The sequence below is a fragment of the Mauremys reevesii genome, linkage group 9 (assembly GCF_016161935.1).
Source record: "Mauremys reevesii isolate NIE-2019 linkage group 9, ASM1616193v1, whole genome shotgun sequence".
NCBI classification, from domain to species: domain Eukaryota; kingdom Metazoa; phylum Chordata; order Testudines; family Geoemydidae; genus Mauremys; species Mauremys reevesii.
Genome location: NC_052631.1, coordinates 56,380,580 through 56,404,811, shown reverse-complemented (window position 1 = coordinate 56,404,811; position 24,232 = coordinate 56,380,580). Strand labels below are relative to the sequence as shown.

The following is a 24,232-nucleotide window of genomic DNA, read 5'->3' as shown; positions in this document are numbered from 1 at the left end:
TAATAAATAATAACAATATCTAGGTCTTGTCAAATGCTGTGGACCTGCATGTGACTGGAATGTCTGGGCCAGCAGCTACTGGCATGTACTCTGTAAATGTAGGGTGGAGTGAAGAGAGCTTCCCAAGCAGCAGTCTAGGTAGCTCAGTGACAAGCTGTGCACTGGCAGGTAGCTGCTGTGTGGCTGTTGTGCCCTGCTCTCTGGCCTTGCTGTAATTAGACCCGCAGGACATATGTGTCTGTGTGTACTGACAGGATTGTTCACCAGCCTCCTGTGCTAGAATTACATGTTCTTTTCAGTACCTTTGGCACCCTCTTCCCTCCTGTTTCCTCTTTGCTGGCACTGTCTTTGTTCCACTATGTGCCATTTATTTCCTATGTATTTATAAAGCCTTCTCAGCCAGCCCTCAGGCACCATCCCTTACCATCATGTCTGAACTGGCAGACTGTGGCACGAGGTGGTTTGGGTGCCAGCTGCAGCCAGCTTTCCTATGCTATTCCCTAGAGCAGCTCCTTCCAGAGGTGCAGGAACAGTTTGTATGGTGGGGGTGCTGAGAGCCATTGAACCAAATTGTAAACCCTGTATAGGATGGAAACCACTTCAAGCCAGAGGGTGCTGCAGCACCCCTCGCACCCTTAGTTCCAGCACCTATGGCTCCTTCAGGCTGAGAATTTGGGACTAGAGTTATAGTGAATGGCCTAGCATGCCCCCTGCTGGGCTGTCTGAGGCCTTGGCCTTGTCATATGATTTCTAATCCTGATGTCTAATGCACTGCTCAGCCTTCTAGCGTATTTTCTCTAGTGCTATTAGTGTTTCCAGACTGGAATATGAATGAAAGATCTGGGGGTTGGAAGGAAGGAAGGGAGGCTTTAAGCCATCATTTACACTCCCTCACTCCTGGAGCTGGCAAGGGGAGCAGCCAGAGGGGGGCAATCCAGGCCTCAGCATAAATTAGAACAGTCTCCAGGCTATAGGAAGAACATAAGAATGGCCCTACTGGGTCAGACCAATGGTCCATCTAGCCCAGTATCCTGTCTTCCGACAGTGGCTGGTGCCAGATGCTTCAAAGGGAATGAACAGAACAGGCAATTATTGAGTGATCCATCCCGTTGTCTAGTCCTAGAAGCTGACAGTCAGAGGTTTAGGGACATCTAAAGCATGGGGTTGTGTCCATGACCATCTTGGCTAATAGCCATTGATGGATCTATCCTCCGTGAACTTATCTAGTTCTTTTTTGAACCCTGCTATAGTCTTGGCCTTCACAACATTCCCTGGCAATGAGTTCCACAGATTGACTGTGCATTGCGTGAAGAAATACTTCCTTTTGTTTGTTTTAAACCTGCTGCCTATTAATTTCATTGGGTGACCCCTAGTTCTTGTGTTATGAGAAGGAGTAAATAACACTTCCTTATTCACTTTCTCCACACCAGTCATGATTGTGTAGACCCTGTCATATCACCCCTTAGTTGTCTCCTTTCCAAGCTGAAAAGTATCAGTCTTATTAATCTCTCCTCATATGGAAGCTGTTCCACACCCCTAGTCATTTCTGTTGCCCTTCCCTGTACCTTTTCCAGTTCTAACGTATCTTTTTGGAGATGAGGCCATTCCAGCAACCGGGAAGCAGCTGGGGGTGAAGGGATAGCCTAGCCATGCCACCACTGGCCTGGCCACTTCCCCTTGTGTGGGGGCTGAGAAGGAATGTATAAGAGCAGGAAGGTGCCTCTAAGCCACCCAACGATTTCTCCAAACAGGGAGCATCCTCAGGGATCTGGAGCCATGTGCTTTCTAGCTGCTTGAACAGCACAAGGCAGCTGGGACTTGGATCTGGCCCCTCATCTCAAACTACCTTTGTTCTTTACATACTCTCTTTGATGTAGTGCAAACATCCCAATCTCTGTGATTGAAGAACACCACTCCTGCTAACATACTAAGAGTTCTGTGCAAAGGGAGTGGAGCAGAGTCTTCTGCTAGAATAATGCTGTAAAAGCATTAACCTGTGGCAGGGAGGAGAAAGGTTGGTACCTGAATCTGTAATTGAATCTCAGCATGCTGATAATTGCTCTGAGTACTTTGATCTCATGGGTCATGATTGTACCCTAACCTCTCGATTGAATTACACATTTGTAACCTATCTCTGCACATCCATTATATCCATGTATAATGTATGGAGGCCTGAAGAAGAGGCACAGAGTAGCAGTAACAAAAGGCAAACACTGTAGGACAGTGATAATGCCAATTTCACTATTGTCCTGGGCCATGGGGAGATTTTCAAAGGCACAAATGGGAGTCAACACTCATTGACTTTTAATGGGAGCTGGGTGCCTAACTCCCTTGGGTTCTTTTGAAAATGCCAACCAGCACATATAACCCTCTGATGAAATAGCAATGGATACAGTTCCAGAATGATGGGAACCTTGTAGGGGGCTGATCCTGCCAGCCAGGGCCGGCTCCAGACCCCAGCGCGACAAGCACGCGCGTGGGGCGGCAGTTGTTGTCAGGGGCGGCAGATTGGGCCGGCGGACCTGCCGCAGTCATGCCTGTGGGAGGTCCGCCGGAGCCCCGGGACGACCGGACCTGCCGCAGGCATGACTGCGGCAGCTCAACCGGAGCCGCCAGACCAGCCAACCGTCCGCAGCTGCGGGAGGTCCAGCCGAGCCGCGCGACTAGCGGACCCTCACCAGTCAAGCCAGCAGAAGGTCCGCTGCTCCCGGGGCTCCGGGGCGTCTCCCGCGCATGACTGCTTGGGGCGGCCGAATATGTAGAGCCGGCCCTGCTGCCAGCATTCACACATGTAAGTAATGTGATACAGGGGAGAGCTCTCCTTGAGGTCAATACGGCTACTTCTGTGATTGAAGTTACTCCTGTGTGTATGTAGGAGCAGGACTCAGGTAAGCAGGCAGCTCCAGTTCAGTGAGCATTGTTAGGGGAAAGGCCCTCTGTAACGGGTCGGTGTGGCTCCCCTCCTCCCCTGGGAGGGTTGAGCCCCGGACACCGGAAGGGGTGGGGCTACAGAGCAGTGAGCCCGCCCCTCAGAGGGTCAGGCGGCGACCCAGAAGTATAAAAGCCGGCCATCCTAGCTCAGTCAGGGCCCAGCCACCGCCGGGAGCGGACCTGCCCAAGAGAGCTTGGGGCTGGGAAGCCGCCGGGGCCCAGAGCAGTTGCCCGGACTGGCCGGAGCTCCCCCTCGCTCGCTACTGGGAGGACCCACCGGAGCTTCCCCGCACCACATACGAGGAGGAGCCGCCAGAGACTTCCCCGCTCCCTTGTTGTTACCCCGAGGAACCCCCGGAACAGAATTGGCCGGACTTCCCCGAGGAACTGCCGGATCTACCCCCCAGTCCGGGCTGCAAGGAGCCCATGCAGTTAGACTTCCCGGGAGTGGACACCGCGGACCAGGTAGGCCCCGAGGGGGAAATTGGAAGTGGCCCGGGGGCAGCTGACCTCAGTCAGGCTGCTGATCAAACAATGCCCATGTCAGTGTGTTGCGGTCAGGATCCCCACTGACCGTCAGCAGTCATAGCCGCTGCCTAGGGCCCCGGGCCGGGACGCAGTGGAGTGGGTGGGCCTGCGTCCCCCCTGCCACCCCACTTGCGGGTGGCAGTTTTCCCCCTCACCCCAGTGCTCAGCCCCTGCACCTACGTGCCTGAGCCCTAATTGTTGTTGCCCCGCCCTAATCCAGGGCCTGGGCCTTCCTAAATTATTTACTGCTCAGCCCCTGCACCAAAGGGCCTGAGCCACTTTGTACTGTTTGCTGCTCAGCCCCTGCCACCAAGGGCCTGACCTTCCTGACTGTTTGTTTACTGCTCAGCCTCTGCTACAAAGGGCCTGAGCTCCCTGAACTATATTGTTGCTCAGCCTTGCAGCAGAGGGCCTGAGCCCTGATTGACTCTTGCATTGTTGCTCAGCCTTAAAGGAACAGGGCAGAACCCGCGTAAGAACCACGGGCTGGTGTGGCTCCCCTCCTCTCCGTGGAGGGTTGAGCCCCAGACCCACATGTTTACACCCTCCAAGAATCCTGCACTGAGGGGGACAAGGAATAAAAGCAGTTTTGTCTCAAAGGGCATGATTCTGCTCCCAGTAACATCATTCTTTATGTTCTATTGTATTGGCAAAACGCCCACTGATGGCAGTGTGAGCAAAGCTGGACCTGGCATTACTCAGATAGGCAAATATCACGCCGAGTTAAAGTTCCAGATACAGAGATGTCAGCTCTGATTTCCTAAGTGTGTGTCATTTGGTCACAGGTGTTCTCCAAGTTCTTGTGTTAACCTATAATAATAGCCTCTGGGATTGTACCATTTTAGGGGGTTGGGTTCTGAAGCAGCAAATTGGCAGGCAACATCTTTCTAAAAGGCATACTGGAGTTCAACAAGCAGCTATGGGCTTGATGCACAAATTACTGGGTGAGGTTCTCTGGCCTGGGTCAGACTAGATTATCATAATGGTCTCATCTGATCTTAACACCTGAGAATCTGCAGTATAAAGCAAAAAGCAGCATAACTTCCATCTCTGATGGGTATTTTCAGTGCAAAGCAAGAGAGGCAGAACCTCTGTGGTGAAGCAGAGAAAGAGAGAGGGGCCATAGGGAGAACACTGTTACCCTTATTCTAACAATGTTCCTTGTTCAGTGTTAGAAGAAAGTGACTGTGTGATTCTTTTCCATTGTTACCTGCCAGCATTGGTTTGGGCTTTCTGCAGCTCATTCCTTCCTCAGGACAAAATTATGCTCCTGCAAGTGCGAGGTGCTCTTCAGGGGGAGCAGAGCAGCAATAGGGAAGTCTATCCCCTATCCTGCATCTGTAGGGCAGGATGGCTCAGGGGGCTAAGAGACCAACATCCTGCAACACTCTTCACTGCTGCTCTATGTGTTCCTCCTTTGTGCCAACTGCCAGAGACAGGATGTCCACTGGGGGCTACCCTCCATAGCCAGGTGAACATGTCCTCCAAAGGCTCTGGAATGATGAGGAGTGTAGCTATACTGCAGATCAAGAGAACCTTCCTCTCAGCTTCCACCCATGCTGCCAAATCCCACCCTAAAGAGTTGTCCAGAGAGTTCAATCATGTCATCAATCCCAAGTGGCTATAGCCTGCAACAGAACCCAGCAAAAAGCATCATGGATCTGCTCCCCCTCTAAACCCACCAAGCAACCAGAGTTCAGCACGTTCAAGCAGTCCTGGGTATGCTAAAGGAGTCTCAACCCAACACCTGTGAATCTGACCCATTCCTTTCCTGGCTGGTGAAAGTTATAAGCAAGGCTACGATTTAGTCACGGGTCACAGGCAATAAACAAAAAGTCATGGCCTGTCCATGACTTTTACTAAAAATACCCCTAATTAAGTCTTAGATACTGGGGGGAAGCACGCCCACAGACACTGCTGCTCCTGGATGGGAGGCTCCAGTGGATGCTGCTGCTCCTGGTGGGGGAGGTGGCCTGGGGCCCTGCCACCGCTGCTCCGGGTGTGGGGTGGCCTGGGGCTCCGCTGCTGCTCCTGGACCGCTGCTCTGGGACAGTGCCTAGGATCAGCTGCCTGGGGCCACCCAAGCAGTGACTGGTACAGCTGGCCCCGGGGCCGCCCCAGCAACTCAGGCAGCCCTGGGGTCTGCTGCACCAGCTGCTACAGAAGGCACAGAGGTCCCGGAAAGTCACAGAATCCATGACTTACGTGAAAGACTCGCAGCCTTAGTTAAAAGCAGTTGATGCCACTTCTGAAGAAATGGCCAACACATCATTCAGGGAGGGACTCTTCCCTTCCTCCTTCAAACAGACAGTAGTCCGACCATCACCAAAGAAATCTGGTCACATTGATTCTAGCCAACTGCCTCGCAGTGTCAAACCTCTCATTCCTCAGCATGCTCATAGAGAAGCTAGCAAAAGGCCAGCAGCAAGCCAATCTAATTGAGGCCAACATTCTAGCCAACACACACTCTGGATTCAGGCTGGGACATGGGATGGGAACAGCTCTAATGGCACTGATGAATGATCTCCTGCTGTCAATGGAGAAAGGGAACCATCCATTCTCACCCTCCAGGATATCTCTGCAGCATTCGATACTGTTGACTATGAGATACTGATGTCCTGCCTGAGAGAGGTGGCAGACATCCAGGAGTTTAAGCATGGGCAGCAGGTGAAGCTTCCCCTCGGAGGCTAGCTCCCCATCCTGCCTCTTCCAACGCACGGCCCTGCCCACACTACACCCCCACTCAGCCCCAGCAGCAACCCAGGCCCCACGTCCTCCCCTACTCAGTTCCCTCCCTGCTCACCACGTGTCCCTCCTCTCCTTCCCCTCTCCTTACTCAGCCCTCAGCCACCGCTCGCCACATCCCTACTCAGTCCTTGTCTTCAAAGTGTTGGGCCCAGGATATCAAAAACAACCTAGAGTTTCAGGATGGGGAGTGTGGGCAACAACTCAGCTTCTCTAGCACAAAGGATCTTTCCACCTTTATGGTAAAGCAGAAGATGGAACTTTCTCACAAGCCGATCTCACACTGTGGAACAGATCTAAGGCCCATCACATGCACCACAAACACAAGGTGCATTCTTTGACCTGCTTTCTCTAGTCTGTTTGTGTTAGTGTGTGCATTTAAAACCACAAACCAACCCTGGTGAAATAAAACACTCCATTGCATGCCCAGTTCTCCCCCTGGGGAGAGAATGAGAGCACAAACATGAGAGAGATGTTAGTCGCCTCGCTTAGTGCCCAGCTGGAAATGAGAATAGAATAGGTATGTTAGCTGGGCCTGCTGCTTGAGTGCTAGGTCTGTATCCTGCCCCATGTTGGCCCCTTGTGTGCTGTGGGAGGGAGAGCACCCTCTGACTTCCCTCCCCACAGATGATCAACACACAGCAGGTCTGAATTTTGCAGTAAACAGATGATCTGGTGTCACAGTGCCCTTTGCTCCTCACTGAAAAGTTTGTGGTCAGACTGGAAGCCAGTGCAATATTGTTAAAGCAAATGGCAAGATTTGGGTGCATGTTGAAATCTGACATTGGGACAGTGATCAAGGGCAAAGTCAACAGCGATGGTCAGATGAAGAATTGAGACTGCAGCTGGTGCATGGCTGGGGCAAAGCAAACGGGGGAATCAGCACCAGGGACAGGACAGGTTACCAGCCTGTTTCCTTTGAGAGGTGCCCCTGCAGATCCCCACTCTTTGGATTAGTGCACCCAAGTATGCAAATTCAGCATCTTCTGGAAAGCAGCGGCCTTGCCATCACTCGCCCTTGCCCTCACACAGGGTTCTGGGCAGGCCCGGCTCCAGCTTTTTTGTCACGGGAAGCGGGGGAAAAAAAAAAAGATAAAGCCGTGATTGGCGGCACTTGAGCGGCAGCTTTACCGCGCTGCTTCTTTCTTCGGTGGCAATTCGGTGGCAGGTCCTTCCCTCTGAGAGGGACTGAGGGACCGGCCACCAAATTGCCTCCCAAGACCCGGACGTGCCGCCCCTTTTCATTGGCTGCCCCAAGCACCTGCTTGGTTCGCTGTTGCCTGGAGCCGGGCCGGGTTCTGGGGTATAAACAGGGCACATGGCCCCAGCTGTCCTTCACTTCTTGCTGATAGCCAAAGGTGTATTGAGCCCAGAGCTCGCCTCTGACCTCAGCATTCCCTCCATGCTTTGCTCCTCTGTTCTGCCCCTTAGGTTGCTATTTTTCTTTGTTTTAGATTTTTGTTAAAGAACCAACATCCCCCAAGTGTTGGTGCCTGTGCCTGGAGCCCAGCCCTCTTGGCTGCTCCCTCTTTTCCAAATATCGGTCCTGTTAGGCTGACTTCGCATTGCTGCTCTCCCTGTCTTGGATCTACTGAGCCGGCAGCCAGCATGGCTGAGCAGCGCTGCCTCCCTTCATAGAGTCAGTAGCTTTCAGAAATAGCAGTGGGGAGCCAGAGGGGAGGGAGTGGAGGCAGCCAAGCAAATCTTTCCCATAATGGCCTCAGGTAAAAGATCCAGGCCCCTCCCATCCCAAGCTGCTTGCCACTTGACTCCTAACCTTCAAATATTAATGCAATGCTAATTGTGACGCTCTGACCTCCCCTCCTGCCACCTCCTCTTGCTGCACAATACAGTCTCTGACTGTCTCCAAGCTAAAGGGCTGGGAGCTCCAGTTTCTCCTGTCAGGAAGCCACCTGGGACCAGCAATGATTCCTTGGCCATCCCAATTCTGAGCTTCCAAAGCTCTGGATCCACAGCAGAATTTTACCCTCTCCTCCCCTGTGGAGGGTGCTTCAGATGAACGCTGGACAGGACTGGAGGGGTGGCACTGGTATGTATACTCTCATACAGATTTAGTTTTAGGCTGTAGTTTTGGCTCATGGGGCCTCACTAAACCAGACTCCTCTTTATCTCTGTTGCCATGGTGCCCCCTATTGGTTCAGTGAGACTGCATTCCTGCCATTAGCTTGCCCCAGGGAGAAGGGAAATCTTGCCAACCCACCCATGGACAGAGGTAGAGCCTTGACTGCTTGCCTCTGTACTTCAGCCTAAGCAGGTTGTGTGTGAATGTGGTCTTTGTGCTCCAGGATCCAGACATGAATCACTGATATCAGGAGATGTGGTTTCAGTTCTCAACCTGAAAACACAGTGGAGAATAGAAGCATGTTCTTGTCAGGACTAGTATCTTCAGGGCTTTTTCTGTACTCCAAAGAGTCTCACTCCTGCTAAATCTCTCCTAGTTGATCAGTAAAGGATAGTAACTGGCAGAGAGTTTCATAATCCAGCAGTTCACAGGACCTTGCTCCTCCATCTCTACCTTCTAAATTCAGTGACATGCTGCAAACATGAAGGAGTAACTAAGCTGCTCTGGGCTTACTGGGAGCTGAGCTCCAGAACGGCTGGATGTCTTTCTAGAAGAGTTGCTCTAGCTGAATGAGAAAGTAATGGGCTTGGTACAGGAATCACAGGATGACGTTTGATGGACTGGGTCAACAAGGGCTCAGACTAGATGATCGTAACAGTCCCTTCTGGCCTTGAATTCTCTGAATCTTGGAGCTGAGACCTAATGTTACCTAAAAAGTTCATACTGATTCCTTTGCAACAAGAACAAAATGCTCCAAAGCTGACAGGATGAAATAGAAAGTAAAAAGAAAGAAGGAAAGACAGCAGCTAGTTGATCAAGCTGAGCTTGTGCTGGATTAGTCTTCTATTCAGCATAGTTTTCTGTGCTCTGCCCGTCAGCTCACAGCTCTGGACTCTACAAACACTCCAAATGCTAGCCTAAAAGGGAGTCTAATCAGAACGCTGTACAGTGTGTGCATACATGCACACAATTCCCAGCAGAGATAAACTGCATAGAGGAGTGGGAGGGGGCACTCAGCATACTATGTTAGGAATTGATCTCCCAGTCCTTTTGGGATAATCATGCTTCTCCAATAGATTGTAAAGAGTTGATGATGAAGCAATGTAAATACTGATCCCCAAGTAAGGGCTAGTGCCCTAGAAAAGAGCAGGCTGCATGCTTACATGTTTCGTTCATTGTAAGGGTTATTATGAATATTCCTTGTCAATCATATAGTTAATGAGTTTACTGACCTAGTACAGTAGTGCATCATTTTGACTGACACTACAGGACTCTTATCAGAGAGATCTCTGCTGCTACAAAAACTCAGGTGAGTTACAAGCTCAGTCTAATACATTTGTCAAATAATGATTCATGTCTTTTAAAATGTCTGTAACTGCATTGCTCAGGACCTAGCTATGAGGATGGATCACTTTTTGCCAATTTTATTTAGACAGGAAGTATATTTAGCCTGGCCAGTGCTGCCTGGGACACTATCCTGAGTTCATACAGGACCTGACAGATATGTAATCCCACTGTACTGAACGTATCATGCATTAGTCGCTTCCTGAGCTGGGCTGGCACCAGCCCAAGCAGGTCACCCCAGAGATGTAGTGAACCAGTGCAACTTCCAGGCAGTGTCAGTATGGGGTGCTCCTGTGGTGTCCCAGGCATAAATTCCCAGTGGAATGGCCAGAGAATGGCAGAGGGTGAATTCTACCCTTCTGTTAGAACTTCCCTGCTGGTGCAGGAGGGTGCAGATTGCAGCCCCTGCAGCACTGGAAGGAGTCAAACCCATAATGTCCTACCTCAGAGGGTTACTACACTAGCAGATAATAGATCATGGTTTGGAGCACTCCTGATACAGGTGGTGTATTCTCCTAAGGGCTTCATTGGTGTAGCAGAACTGTATGTGTGTTACAATCAAACAGTTCACTTGATCAAATTAACAATTCACGCTGAGACCTGGCCAGAAGACTGAAACTTCTAGGCATTCGATTGACTGAAAATGAGGACCAAACATTTGTTCAAAACCCTACATTTACTTCCTGAATTAAACACACTTTATTGCATTGTGTCAATTGCCCAGAGAGTCTATTGGCCGGTAGGTACATTAGTAAGGCACTGTGGTTGGTATCACTCTGTGCTAAGCAGCCAGTGTGATGAGACTTTGTTTTACAGTCTTTCCACTTTTTGCTATGACTCAGGTGCCTACTGCTCTTTCCCTGAGGTTGGCTTACCTTTCTTGGAGGATGGCTCATCCCCAGGTGCTTCTTCTAGCTAACACTTAGATGGGCTCTTACATCACTACTTAGAACCTGGGGTAATAGAAATGAATATTCTGTGCAAAAAAATCTGTGCAAGGTAATCCCTTGACCTTAATGTGCCACTGATGGAGCCCATTGGCAACTGCTATGCAAAGGGTTGCAAGGCTTCTGCAATTTGTACTTCTGTGTACCAGCCAGTCAGTGTCCTTCGTACCCTCTGCTCCTCCCATTTCCCTCAATGAGAGTCCCAGTAGGAGCTGGGGTCGGTGCCCGTGGCCTAAAACACTGCACAGCTGGTAGAAAAGGTAAATTAGAACAGCAGAGAGATTCAAGTAGCGATTTACGGTGCCCTCCAAAGCTCTACTGTGCATGGTCATGCACTTAGGGTCTAATAAGAATTTATGCTACATGCTGGGGTTTCATCAGTTGGGAGTGACCGCGGAGGAGACAAACCTGGGTGTGGGGGTCCATCACCACCAATGTGATGCAGCTGTAAAAAAGGCAAATGGGGTATCAGGTAAGACATTCCAGTCGAGATAGGGAAGTAGTAATGCCACAGTATACGGCATTGGGGATACCTCATTTGGAATACTATGAACTGTTCTGGTCACACAGTTTCAATCCATCTTTTGTGATGGTAGAACAGATGCAGAGAAGAGCTACTAGATGATCAAGGGAACAGAGGATCTATCATCTGAGAGGAGACTGAAAGAGCTTGTCTTGTTTAGTCTCACAAAAAGGAGGCTGAGAAGGGATACGATTGCTTTCTATAAATTCATTGTAGAGTAAATACCAGGGAGAGTGAAGCTCATTTAAGCTAAAGGGTAATGTTGGCACAAGAACAAAGTGGTATAAACTGGCCACAAATAAATTTATGCTGGAAATTAGAAGAAGGCTTCTAACCATCAGAGAGGTGAGGTTCTGGAACAGCATCCCAGTAGGAGTTGTGTGGACAAACAACTTAACTAGTTTTGAGAGAGACCTGGACAAATGTATGAGTGCAATTGCATGATGGGATTGTTTGTTATGGTGCAAGGCAGGGCTTGGCAGCCCTGGGGGGCGGGGTCACTTCCAATTTATGCCTTATGTTCCTAAAGCTCATGTTTCAGGACTTCTGCCAGCCACCTGCAGGAGTCAGGAAGGGATTCCCCCCCACCCCGCCCCATGTATTCTGGGAGAGTTTTTTATCTTCTTCCTCTGAAGCATTAAGTACAGCCACAGCTGGAGATGGGACACTTGGTGGAATGGGCCAGGGCTCTGTGGAGACACCCAGTATTCTCTCTCTCAGCTGCATGGCTGGCTGGTTCTTGATCACATGCTCAGGGTCTAACTGATCGCCATGTGTGGGGTCAGGAAGAAATTTCACCCCAGCTCAGACTGGCCTTGACCTTAGAGGTTTTCATCTTCCTCAGCAGCGTGTGGGTGCAGGTCACTTGCTAGATTATCTGGGTGTATCTCACTTAATCATTTCCCTGCACTGTGGGGTCCTCTGGCACTGGGACACCTCCTGTTCTCTGCCTGTGGCATGTAATAGTCTGGTCTCCTAGGGGCTGTGAGACTTTGGTCTCATTTTGGTTGTCTGGTCCAGTGTGTAGGTGCTGGGTGGTGCTGATGGCCTGTGCCATACGGAGCTCAGGCTGGATGAGTTGAAGGGACCACTAGAGCAATGACTCTATATTCATTTGGGCTGTAGTCAGTGACAGGCTAGTGCCTAAACCTACTGGCACTGATGATGTGAAGGGACATGGGTAACGGCGTGTGTCTCTGTGTCTGTTACCATGTTCCGTTTGGTATCAGAGCTTTGGAACATCCCCCCACATCCCTCCCACCCCTCTCAAAAAACCTGCCATCTTGCCCTGTTGTGCTGCATGCTGAAATCAGTCAGAGTTACAGTGTGGTGCAGGGTCCTTTCTTTATGCAGGTGATCACTGTTGCTGAGCAGGAGGTCCTCTGCTACTCCATCTCTGTGGCTTCTTTTTTTAATAACAGTCCTTCCAAATGAGGACGAGCAGGATTAGAACCAATTTCCATGTGGCATTATTGTGACAGGTGCACTGGTTCCTTCCCCTGAGGAGAATGAGATCTGTCTCACAGCAGTAACCTATGGTTTAAGGGAGGCCACTGTGGAAGAGGCCAAACTAACAGACCGATCACTCCCAAACTCCTCCCTGGGGGATAATTGTTCATTCCCCCCTGCACTGGGCAAATGGACGGTCAGGTGTTGTGCTTCCCTGTGCTTCCTCTTTCATAGTTGTCTGTGTCCCAGTAGTCTGCTCAGTGGAGGACTTCTAGTAGCCAGGAGGGTCAAGTGGCCAAGATCCCAGTAATAAAGAGCCAGCACACTGGTGACTACTACCGACCAGAGAGTGGACAAGCACGCCTCAGAATGTCAAGTGAGGCCATCACCATGATGGAGAATGGCAAGGTACCCTACTGCCTGCTGGGGGGTTGGTGTAAGACAGAGCTCGTCTTTGCTTCTTTGGAAGGTTCCTGGAGGAGATCAACTTTCCCGTTGTTTGATTGTGTCAAAATAAAATAGGTATGTCTCTGGCACATGACTGGAAAAATGAATAGTGGAAAGGTATCTTAAAAGAAACTGCTTAACTAGAGCTGGGAAAATTCTGCAAACATTTATTTGAATGTCAACACTAGACCTGATTTTCCTCTTGCTTATGTCTGTTTTACACTGGCACGGCTCCCTGAACTTCCGGTGTAAATGACAGCAGACTCTAGCCCCATGAATTTCCTTCCATAGTATTCACAACCTTTTATCAGAGGGGTAGTTGTGTTAGTCTGGATCTGTAAAAAGCAACAGAGAGTCCTGTGGCACCTTTAAGACTAACAGATGTATTGGAGCATAAGCTTTCGTCTGACAAAGTGGGTATTCATCCACGAAAGCTTATGCTCCAATACATCTGTTTTCCATGTGGCATTAAAGGTGCCACAGGACTCTCTGTTGCTTTTTACAACCTTTTATATTTGTCTTTCCTGAACATTTTTGTAGGGAATTTTCTTCCCAAGAACATTTGTGGAACAGGAGAGTTTCACAAATACTTGTGCCAATACGTATTGGCGCAACTGCTTGAGCTGAAACTGAAAAGAAGTAGCTGAGGGATTGGCAAATATCCAATCAGGTCACAGGAACAATAGCAAGTAACTCAGGACATGTGAGCGAATTACAAATGGCAAATACCAGAAGTCTCATCCAGTAATTTACAAGGAATCTTTAAGTTGAAACACATAATTCAACACATAATTTCAGATAATGAAACACATTTGTAAAAATCTAAGTCTGTTCAGGGATAATTTGGGAACAGAAAAAGGGGCAAAAACATCAAAGAAGTGCAGGTTGTTTGTTGTTTTTCTGTGAGTAGTCCACTCAAGTCCTGAATCTCCCAGTAAGGAGCAGTGGGGAATCTCACCTGTCTGGAATCTGCAGTGCTGTGTGGGTATGCATAACCCCTAACATTGGCAGGGCTATGTATGCTTGATGCCAGCTGACATTGGGAAGGCAAGAGCTGTGGGGACACTCACAGTGCTGCTGTGCTAACTGGCACTACCAGTAAGTGGCCATGAAGCTGCTCTAATTGGTGGAGTCAAAAGGAAAAGCAGTAGAAAGACCCGATGTTATATTGGAAGATGTAGACACTGAAAGGTGTTTCACATTTTCAGAGGTGAAAGAGCCCTTCCTTCTCTGTGTCTTTCTAGGCTCTGGCATCAGTGAATCCTCTGCCAATGGGAGTAAGCCACACGCTAGCCATGGTGAAAGAAGGAATTATCCACACACACCAGAACATAGCCAGTGAGTACAGGCTCTCGTATTTCTTCTGAAACTCTCAGCAACAGATGTGAGTGTCAGAGCTTCCTGGCTGTTCTGCTGTTAAATGGCCAGGGGCAATCCTGTAGTATTTCAGTGGTACATACTAGTGACTATCCGTGTTCACAGGAACTGTAAAATAGCAAATACATATGCACTGTATGGGTCAAATCCTCAGCTGGTGTCAACTGTCCTCAAGCCATTAACTTCATTAAAACTGAAAATTGACTTCCATGGAACTGTATCATCTACACCAGCTGAAGACTGCCCCAAAGTGTTTGTATTATATTTTCAAACATTTTACAGTGAAATTGGAAATTGCTGTAAATGTTGTAATCATTTAAAATGTGTTCTCTAGGGTGACTGAGTTTTGCTGGAGGGCTAATGGAGTATTGACTTCCCTTGCTGATGAATACCATCACTCAGTCTGTATTCTTAATCATGCAAATCACTGTAATGCTAAAGCGAAATACCCCCTTCAAATTGTTCTCACTAGCTCTCTGTCCCCAAGCATACAGCCCGTAAAGGGCAGGGTCGCCATTCGATGGAGAACTGCATCCCCTACTCTTCCCATTGCCCTGAAACTCTTTTACATAAGCCTGAGCTTTCGTGGGTGAATACCCACTTCATCGGATGCATGTAGTGGAAATTTCCAGAGACCGGTATAAATATGCCAGCAAGAATCAGGCTACAGATAATGAGGTTAGTTCAATCAGGGAGGATGAGGCCCTCTTCTAGCAGTTGAGGGGTGAACACCAAGGGAGGAGAAACTGCTTTTGTAGTTGGCTAGTTAAATGAACTGAAGCTCAGCAGTTTCTCTTTGAAGTCTGGTCCTGAAATTTGATCTACAACCTATCCTGGACAACGATCCCTCACTTTCACAGGCCTGGGTTGGCAGGCCAGTCCTCGCCCACAGACAACCCGCCAACCTGAAGCATATTCTCACCAGCAACTACACCACACGATAGCAACTCTAACTCAGGAACCAATCCATGCAACAAACCTCAATGCCAACTCTGCCCACATATCTACACCAGTGACACCATCACAGGACCTAACCAGATCAGCCACACCATCACTGGTTCATTCACCTGCACGTCCACCAATGTAATATATGCCAGCAATGCCCCTCTGCTATGTACATCAACCAAACTGGACAGTCCCTACGTAAAAGGATAAATGGACACAAATCAGATATTAGGAATGGCAATATACAAAAACCTATAGGAGAAAACTTCAATCTCCTTAGACATATAATAGCAGATTTAAAGGTAGCCATCCCGCAGCAAAAGAACGTCAGGACCAGACTTCAAAGAGAAACTGCTGAGCTTCAGTTCATCTGCAAATTTGACACCATCAGCTCAGGATTAAACAAAGACTGTGAATGGCTAGCCAACTACAAAAGCAGTTTCTCCTCCCTTGGTGTTCACATCTCAGCTGCAAGAAGAGGGCCTCATCCTCCCTGACTGAACTAACCTCGTTATCTCTAGCTGATTCTTGCTTGCATATTTATACCTGCCTCTGGAAATTTCCACTGCATTGCATCCGATGAAGTGGATATTCACCCACGAAAGCTCATGCTCCAATATGTCTGTTAGTTAATCTATAAGGTGCCACAGAACTTTTTGCTGCTTTTACAGATCCAGACTAACACGGCTACCCCTCTGATATTTTAATAAGCCTGTATTTCTTCTCTCCCTTCCAGCCACAAGGTCCTCCAACATGCTGAAACCCAGCGAGCCCAGCAAACCACTCATAGCAGAGCCGAAGCTCAGCAAATCCCTGCAGAAGGCCAGGATCACAGCCTTGTTTGCACACTCTGTATGTCGCTCACTCATCCCCACAGCTCCCTTTGGATTTTCTCTCCCTTTCTGTCTATTTCTACTTGGCCTCTCCTTTGCTCTTCAGGGATGCCTCTTCAGCAGAACTTACCAGGTTTCTGATCAGTTCTCAAGGCAACAATCCCCATTCAGCTACAATTTGTTGTCTGTAGCAACACCACCCATCTTTCCTGAGTTGGATACTCCCTTTCTCCCAGCCACAGCCACTCTGCTGGCTGCAGGCTGGGGAGTGGTGTAGAAGCCATTATGGTGGCGCTATACCACCAGAGGATTCTGCCAAAAGAGGGTAGATCTTCCAGCAGCTGCATAGACTGGCTGTGGAATAGCACAAAGCCACACTAACATCCCATTATAGTTACCACTGCTGCAATCTGTGTCAGCAGCCAACAGAACAAACCCCAGGGGCCAGTGCTGGCAAGGTATTTACTCAGGTTCCTTGCCTCTCCCCCCACGCCTCCAAAGCCATTTGGATTGCTTCTAGAAATCAGGAGAATGGGTGAAGTTGTGGCATGTGAGACGTTTGTCCTTTCAACAGTCAACATGTTTCACAAACATTTTTGTGCCCCATTCAATATTTTATTTTCAAAATTTGTGTTAAGAAAATGATCAAAACCATTACTGGCCATTTCCATCCCCCCAAACCCTGGTTGTCACAGCACATCAGAGGGCTGACTTGCTGACAAGGATATAGCTGGTGCCAAGGCCTGGTGCCGGGAGTTTGGCACCTAACTCCCGCCGGCCCTTGTGAACATCTGTGCTCAAGCATTACGTTAGTGGCTGCTGTGCTGCTGAAGGTGCTGCCCTGCTCTGAACACACCCAAACGTGGCTGGAGAAGATGCTTTGCCCCTGAGGCTCCTGTCCCTCACAACCTGAGCATGTTCCATCTGCCAGGGCCTCTGGATGGTGCTAGTGCATGTCACAGCCTTGCCCGTTAGTTATCTGCACACACTCCAGCTCTCAGCAATTCAGCCTGGCAGTAGGTGGGCACTCCATACCCTGGGCTCCCAGCCTGCAGTGCTGATGGGTGGCTGGAAGGGTTGGGTGTGGAAACACACACTCATTGTGTGAAATTCAGAGCGCAAATTTCTCCAAGACATACTCTTGGAATTGGATCTTGGGCTAGAGCCCCAAATCTTGCTGAGCTGTGCTGAGGGGGCAAGGTGGTGTCTTAAAGCCCTCTAGATCCCTGTCAGTCAGGAGTGCACATAGAGGTCAGTTTGACCCTCAGAGTATCTTAGAGCAGCCTCGAGGCCAGTCTAAGCTATGGTGGCTGGAACAGCTCCTAATGGCTGGAACAGCTCCTGGTGGCCGCTCTGCTGGTCCAGAATTGAAATACGCTCCAGACATAGTCCCTTCCATCCCAGGCCACCCCCTGACCTACCCTAGCACCTCTCCCCTACACAAAGCTGCTTTGCCTGTCTGAGCAGAGCAACCCAGCCAGCATCGGCAGGAGGGTCTGACCCTATGTGCTCCTACCTCACCTCCCTTTGGTACATTGCATGAAGTCCTCTTAAAAACCAGCTGTACTGGAAAAACATGAGCAGTGACTCCTATCATTGCGCAGGGCGAGAAGACTGCACCAGCAGATCCTGTGCAGAGCAGTTGCATCTCCCCAACACTGGATGAGCCGTACCCATCAGACCTAGATGCCCTGGTGCCCACCCATGATGAACAAGGCCACTTGATTCCCGAGTGGAAGCGGCAGGTGATGGTGAGGAAGCTGCAGGCTCGGCTGGAAGCAGAAGAGGGCAAGGGCAGGAAGGTATGGTACTGCACTGAACGAAGGAGAACTGGCTGTTTTAGGCTGGGTTAAAAGTCTTTATAGGCTTCTCTTTGCTTTGCTTGTTCCTCTTGCTTCTTCCCAGCTCACTCCCTAACTTTCTGTCAGCTATGTCATGCCTTACTTCAGTCCTGAATTCTAATGTCATGAGATCATTGCACTCCTGGTTTTCCATCACTGGTACAGTCACTTCAGTAGAACTACATGAGGGTCCAACCCACAGTCCCAGGGCAGGGCAGGGTTCAGGCCTTTGTCTATTCTTGAAGCTCAGTGCAGACAAAGGCCTCGCAAAATTTTGGTTCGAGGGGGGCCCGAACCAACATTTCTAAGGAAAATTCCAGTTCAATTCAAACCAAAATCTTTCTTTCCCCAAAGTTTTTTCAAAATGAAAATTCAAGTAAAAGAGTTGTTTTAGTTGACTTGAGATGTTTAGAGTCAACTTGAAGTGATTTTTGTTTGTTTGTGCTTTGAATCAGTCGTTTTTGAAGTGTTTCACCCTTTTTTTTGTCAATTCAAAAAGCCCTTTCAAATTGAAGAGTCGAAATGAAACATTTTGATACAAAACGGTCACAAACTTTTCAATTCTTTCGGAAAAAAAAAATTCAACCAAAATCTTTCACTGAATTTGACTCCAACTTGACAAATACGTTTCAGGACTCGAAAATGCTAGTTTTTTTTTTTTTCATTGAAATAATCAGTCAAAACCATGTTGTCCAGCTCCAGTGCAGACCCAATGAAAGCTACGTGGTGCCAGAGCAAGGACTGTGCACTCAGACAATGCCAATGACTTTCAAGCCAACGTGCCCCTTAGAACAATAGACACAGAGACCTTCTCAAAGCAAGGGGGAGCCCTGGACCTGTGTGTTAGGGAGCCTGTGTGGACCTGTGTGTTGAGGAGCCTTCTCTGTTCTTTAGCAGTCACAACCTCTCTAATCACCAGTCGTAGAAGCTGTGGGAGCCAAATCCTGTGCACGTTCATCATATTGCTGGGGTGTCAGTGCGCTTGTGTCACACCAGTGTGTGCGTGTGTAGGGGGGGTCACCTGAAGCCCTGGCTCTAGCAGATTACATTAATGACCTCCTGCAGTCTCTCACTTTCTGTCTCCCGCATGCAGAGCAGTGGAGGCAGTTCGGTGGAGATGGGGGACTGGAGGTATTCACAGGCCCACAATGGTATCCTGGGCCCCTTCGGGGAGCTGCTGACCGAGGACGACCTATTTTACTTGGAGAAGCAGATTGAGAATCTGCAGCTGAGGAAGAGATGTCAGGAGTGTGAAAGAGAGCTGGGGCGCCTGGTGGAGGAGCTGCAGACCATCCTTCCTGCCCCCATTGTCCATATCACCGTCAACAGCCAACTCCTGCACCAGGATGGCCAGGCGCTCCCTATCTGGTGCAGCCGCATCTCTGGCATGGTGAAAAGCATGTCCGTGCTGCTCACTAATGTAAACGGCCTGAGGAAGGAGGCGGAGATGCCATCCCCTAAAGAACCATCCAGGCCTGGTGAAGGGAAGTACCCTCCTGGAGGCAGTGCAGAGAGGGAGATCCTGGAGTGTGGCGTCTCTGTCAGGAAGCTGAGAGGTAATTTTGAGAAACATGTTCTCCCAGGACAAAGAATGGCCTTGGAGCTCCGAGGGGTGGAGGCCACGCCTTGGGAACACTCAGGAAGGTGCTGGTCAGGTGAGGATCTTATTTCTCAAAAGCAGTGGAGCACCAGTAAGAGCCAGAGAAAACTAGTCTGTGAAGAACATGCATGTGGAGATATGGAGAATGCCAGTGTCTCTGGGATCAGCTGCAAAGAGGCTTCCTCAGATGTGAGCAGGTCTCTTGTTCCAATGGCAGAGCCCACTAGCCTCAGGAAAGAACGAATAGTGATGCTCTTTCTGAGCCACTGGAAGAAATCTGCTTACATGCCTTCCTTGAAAATCACAGCCAGGAAAACACTTGAGTCCCAGAGAGTCAGGAAAATAAGAGAGGTGAAGGCTGCTGCAGAGGTCAGAAAGGAACAGATTCCTGAGGAGAAGCCGGTGGTGGAAATGAGCAAACTGGGCTATTTAATTCAGCAAAGGAGCACCATCAAGAACCTGATTGGCAACTGGAAGGACATCATCTCTCAGGTGCCCTCACAACAGATCCGGCGCCTGAACCGCCAGCAGGCTATCTATTCCCCAGAGCAGTTCCTGCCCCATGTCAATGGGGTGCCCACCGATTACAACAGCCTGACCCTTGACCTCTTTATGCTTGGCTACTTCCACATCCTAGAGCTGGACCTTCCTCAGGAGGAACGGAAAATGAGGCACCTCCTCTGCTTTGAGGTGTTTGACCACTTGGGCAGATACCCCTGGGAGACTGTGCGAGCCTTCCACAAGGCAGTGACTGATGAAATCAGTGCTGGCAAGCGAGGCTGGAAAGACAGTTTTGAGGACATTAAGTTCAGGTTTTTTGGTAACACCAAGGACCCAGCCAGGGAGCTGGAACCAAGCAGAGCATCAGCAGAAAGCACTCTAAAGCCAGTGCCCAGAGTTAGGGTTCGGAGCACTGCTCTTGAACAGGCTGGATATGATCCAGGAAACTGTTCTGAGCTAGGCAGCTTCAACAATGATGAGATCTGCAGGTACATTGACCGCAGCTTTGCCTTCTGGAAGGAGAAAGAAGCCGAGATCTTCAACTTTGAGGAGTGAGTTCTTTTGGCCATGTTGGAACTGCCTTCCCTTGGCCTTGTGTGAGTGGGAGTTTGGGGGTTGGATTGCTCCTGGGATGCTGGTTCCTCCTCCTCCCCATCTCTCAGATACTGCAAGGAATATGCCTAGAAGGGTTCAGAAATTTTTCATGAAGCAGGTTGCCTGTCCTGAGGAAGAAATTTCAGAACCATCAGGAAGATTTTCCAAGGCACAAATGGGAATTCAGCACCCAGCTCTCATTGTGCCTTTGACAGTCTACTCCAAGATTCTTCCTCTCTGCCTTTTCAGCGGTTAAGATGTGGGATGCCTCTTCTTTTCAAGCCAGCTGCCATCTCTTAAACAAGACTGCTCTCCACCCCAGCCCACCCTCCTTTGCTGTGCGAACAGGTGAGGATTAGCTATTTCATCTCTGGCAGGAGAATCTCCATGATTCTTTGTCTGCATAGCATGACTTTAAACACTATGGAAAGATCCAGGTGGAGCTGAACCTGTCAATGGGCTGCCCTCTGCACAAACACGCACAGACCCTGGTACCATGGGATGGCTTTGATGGTACAGGGAGTATCGAACGACAAATACAAGTGCAACCAGCAATGGAAGCTAAGGAAATGATTGGCAGCAGTAAAAGGCCAGCAGCCTGCTGGAAACTGATGGCCCTGCATATGTCACCCTTGCCCTCGCCTGACCAGTGCAGAGACTGACATGGACTGCACAGGGAGGTACATGTGGAGTGTCTGAGCCGAGGGAAAGTGTTGTGAGGAGCTCAGGAGAGGAGCTGTGGGATATTAAAGCTGAGCAATGCTCTGGCTTGGGGTGGACCTGTGGTGGTCAGCAGGCAGAGGCAGGGAATTCCAGGGAGGAAGGGGAGGGAAGGGCTCAGGTCATCTCTGGCTCGTGCTTGGAACATCATTGTTGGGCTCAAGAAGGAGCTCCCCTCACCTTTTAGTGACTGGATTGTGCATCATCTCAACAAGAGTCCCAAAGGGGGAAAGTAAATGGCAGCGTGCCACAAGTCAAAGATTACAAATAAGGCAATGGACGGGTGATTGTGAGCCAATGCCAGGACTGAGCCTGATTGTTCTTTCACTTACATGTAACTGCAGGGATTTCAGTGGGGTGACTCCTGATTTACACCACAGCGAGAGAGGAGAAACCTGGCACTTTGTGACCATTTCACCTCCATAGCCTGCATGAGTTGGAGTTCTGTAAAGATCAAAAATCCCCAGTGAACACCTAAGTGATTCGTTAACGTTCAAAAGTAGTTAAATAGCAAACAGAAAACGCTACTGATTTACTATAATTCTCCAAAAGAAAGAATCTTTCTTCCTTGGTACAGCATCTCCTGTTATGATTACAGACTGAATCATATTTTCATTTTATAATTGTTTCTTTAAAAAAAGCTCACACTTTTTCTTTGTATAAACTTTTAAATAGTATTGATTTTCCCATGGGCTGAGGCTTAATAAACAGTTTTCTGTCTCACTGAAATCATCGGTTTTTCTTGACAATTCATTGAATTGGGTTCATTACCTTGGGAATCACTCGTCAAAGGGTTGGGCACATTCTGCACCACCTGGAGTCTTTAGAGACTGGAAGTCTTTCGAAAGGATATGATTGAGCCCAAAACCAAGTTCTCGGTGAAGTTCTCTGGCCTGTGTTGTGCAGGAGGTCAGACTAGATGATTACAATAGCCGCAAAATCTCTGGATCTATGAAATTCTGAGGTTTCACTGTTACAGCCCAGGGATGAAGGAGGAAAAAGCTGCCCATGTGTACTGGGATGTGAGTAGATATCAATGAGCACCCAGAAGAGTCCCAAAGGTAAGGCTGTAGGCAGGGTCTCTACTCCCCAGACAGCTCTGGGCACTCTGAGGAAGCAGCACCTGATTGTGCTCACACTCTCATCGGTCCTACACTGTTGTACTGTCTCTCCACTTTCCCCTGCTACATGTGACCCTAGAATCAGGCTCCCTGCTGAGGGTGGGAAAGCTACAGATCTTGGTTCCAGTGTCACTGCTCTCTTGATGTATTTGTGGACATTCCTGCGGGAGGGGTATGGAGCCACTTAAAGGCCTCCAATCTAAGGAGCGAGATAAGTAGCATATCATACTATATTTAGCCAAGAGTAATGCAAATGGTAGATAGGAGAGGAGAAAATATATTCACTGGCACAGAGTTATTGACTGTTTAGAATGGGGGTCGGCAACCTTTCAGAAGTGCTGTGCCGAGTCGTAATTTATAAACTTTAATTTAAGGTTTCGTGTGCCGGTAATACATTTTAATGTTTTTTAGAAGGTCTCTCTCTATAAGTCTATATATTATATAACTAAACTAGTGTTGTAAAATAAACAAGGTTTTCAAAATGTTTAAGAAGCTTCATTTAAAATTAAATTAAAATGCTGATCTTACGCCACTGGCCCACTCAGCCCTCTGCTGGTCTGGGCTTCTCTTCACTAGGCCAGCAGCAGCTGGGCGGGGCCTGCGGCCGGGACCCCGGCTGGCAAGGGTCCGGCAGCTAGAACCCCAGACTGGCAGCGGGCTGTGCGGGGCCAGCGGCTGGGACCCCAGACCAGCAGTGGGCTCAGCCCACTGCCACTCAGGGGTTCCATCTGCCGGCTCCTGCCTGCCGGGATCCTGGATGCCAGACCCGCTCAGCCCGCTGCCAGTCTGGGGTCCTGGCCCTGCCCACATACAGTGGGTACCTACCTTCTCCCTGGGTTCTGGCCCATTCTCTTCCTCTCTCTGCACTGAGCTGAGGGTGGGAGTGCACTGAGCACAGGGCTGGGGGTGAAGGGTCTGGCCAGGAGCTAGAATGAGGGAGGGGGCTCAGGGTTGGGGCAGGAGATTTGGGTGTGGGGCACTTACCAGGGCAGCTCCAATTTGGTGCAAGGGGTGAAGGTGGGAATGTGGGGTGTGTGTGTGCAGGAGCTCCCGTTTGGTGCTCAGGGCGGGGGTGGGGATCTGGGGGTGTGTGCATGGGGTGTGGGGGGGCTGGGTATGTGGGGGGGTGCAAGATTCAGGGCTGGGGTCGTGGGGGGTGGTGAAGGAGTCAAGCAGAGGGCTGGGTGTGCATGAGTGGGGTACAGGGCTCAGGGCAGGGGCCTGGGGTGTGTGCGGGGCAGAGGGCTCAGGGCATGGGTGTGCAGGGCTGCGGGGCTCAGGGAAGAGGGCTCTGTATGTGTGTGGGGGGGGTCAGGGCAGGGGGCTGGAGGGGATATGCCCCTATTCCACCCACCCATCACTTCCCTAAGGCCCTGCCCCCGCTTCTTCTCTGCCTCCACCAGGAGCAGCGAGCACGCTGACTCTGCTCCTTCCGGACCCCCTCCCTCACAAGGGCCATCAGCTGATCGGCCAGCAGGGAGGGAGGGAGGCAGGCGGTGCAACCATTTAGGCAACCTAAGTGGTCGCCTAGGACACTAGGATTTGGGGGGGCAGCATTTTCTTCGGCAGCAACCACGGCAGCCAGATCTTCGGCCACCCTGGTAGCTGCTGGCATTTAGGCAGAGGGAGCTGGGGCAGGGGAACACGGGGAGGGCCGCCTGCAGCAAGTAAGGGGGGGCGGCATGCAGGGGACAGAGAGGCGG

At 49.8% G+C, this 24,232-nt stretch overlaps 1 protein-coding gene across 5 annotated transcripts; it reads left to right on the top strand.

Annotated features, from left to right (window-relative positions):
• The first annotated feature begins 3,290 nt into the window (after positions 1–3,290).
• ESPNL (espin like) lies at positions 3,291–22,017 on the top strand. 5 transcript variants are annotated; one of them, XM_039489045.1, is made up of 6 exons: positions 3,346–3,396; positions 12,785–12,958; positions 14,242–14,335; positions 16,056–16,171; positions 17,757–17,954; positions 19,087–22,017. In XM_039489045.1, the coding sequence occupies exons 2-6, from the start codon at positions 12,920–12,922 to the stop codon at positions 20,647–20,649; spliced, it is 2,010 nt and encodes a 669-aa protein (XP_039344979.1). In that variant the 5' UTR covers positions 3,346–3,396; positions 12,785–12,919; the 3' UTR covers positions 20,650–22,017. The 5 variants fall into 5 exon arrangements, with proteins under 5 accessions (XP_039344982.1, XP_039344979.1, XP_039344983.1 ...); XM_039489047.1 differs by lacking the exon at positions 3,346–3,396 and adding an exon at positions 8,171–8,254 and having other exon boundaries at positions 12,803–12,958; XM_039489048.1 differs by lacking the exon at positions 12,785–12,958 and having other exon boundaries at positions 3,291–3,396.
• Positions 22,018–24,232: the final 2,215 nt, after the last annotated feature.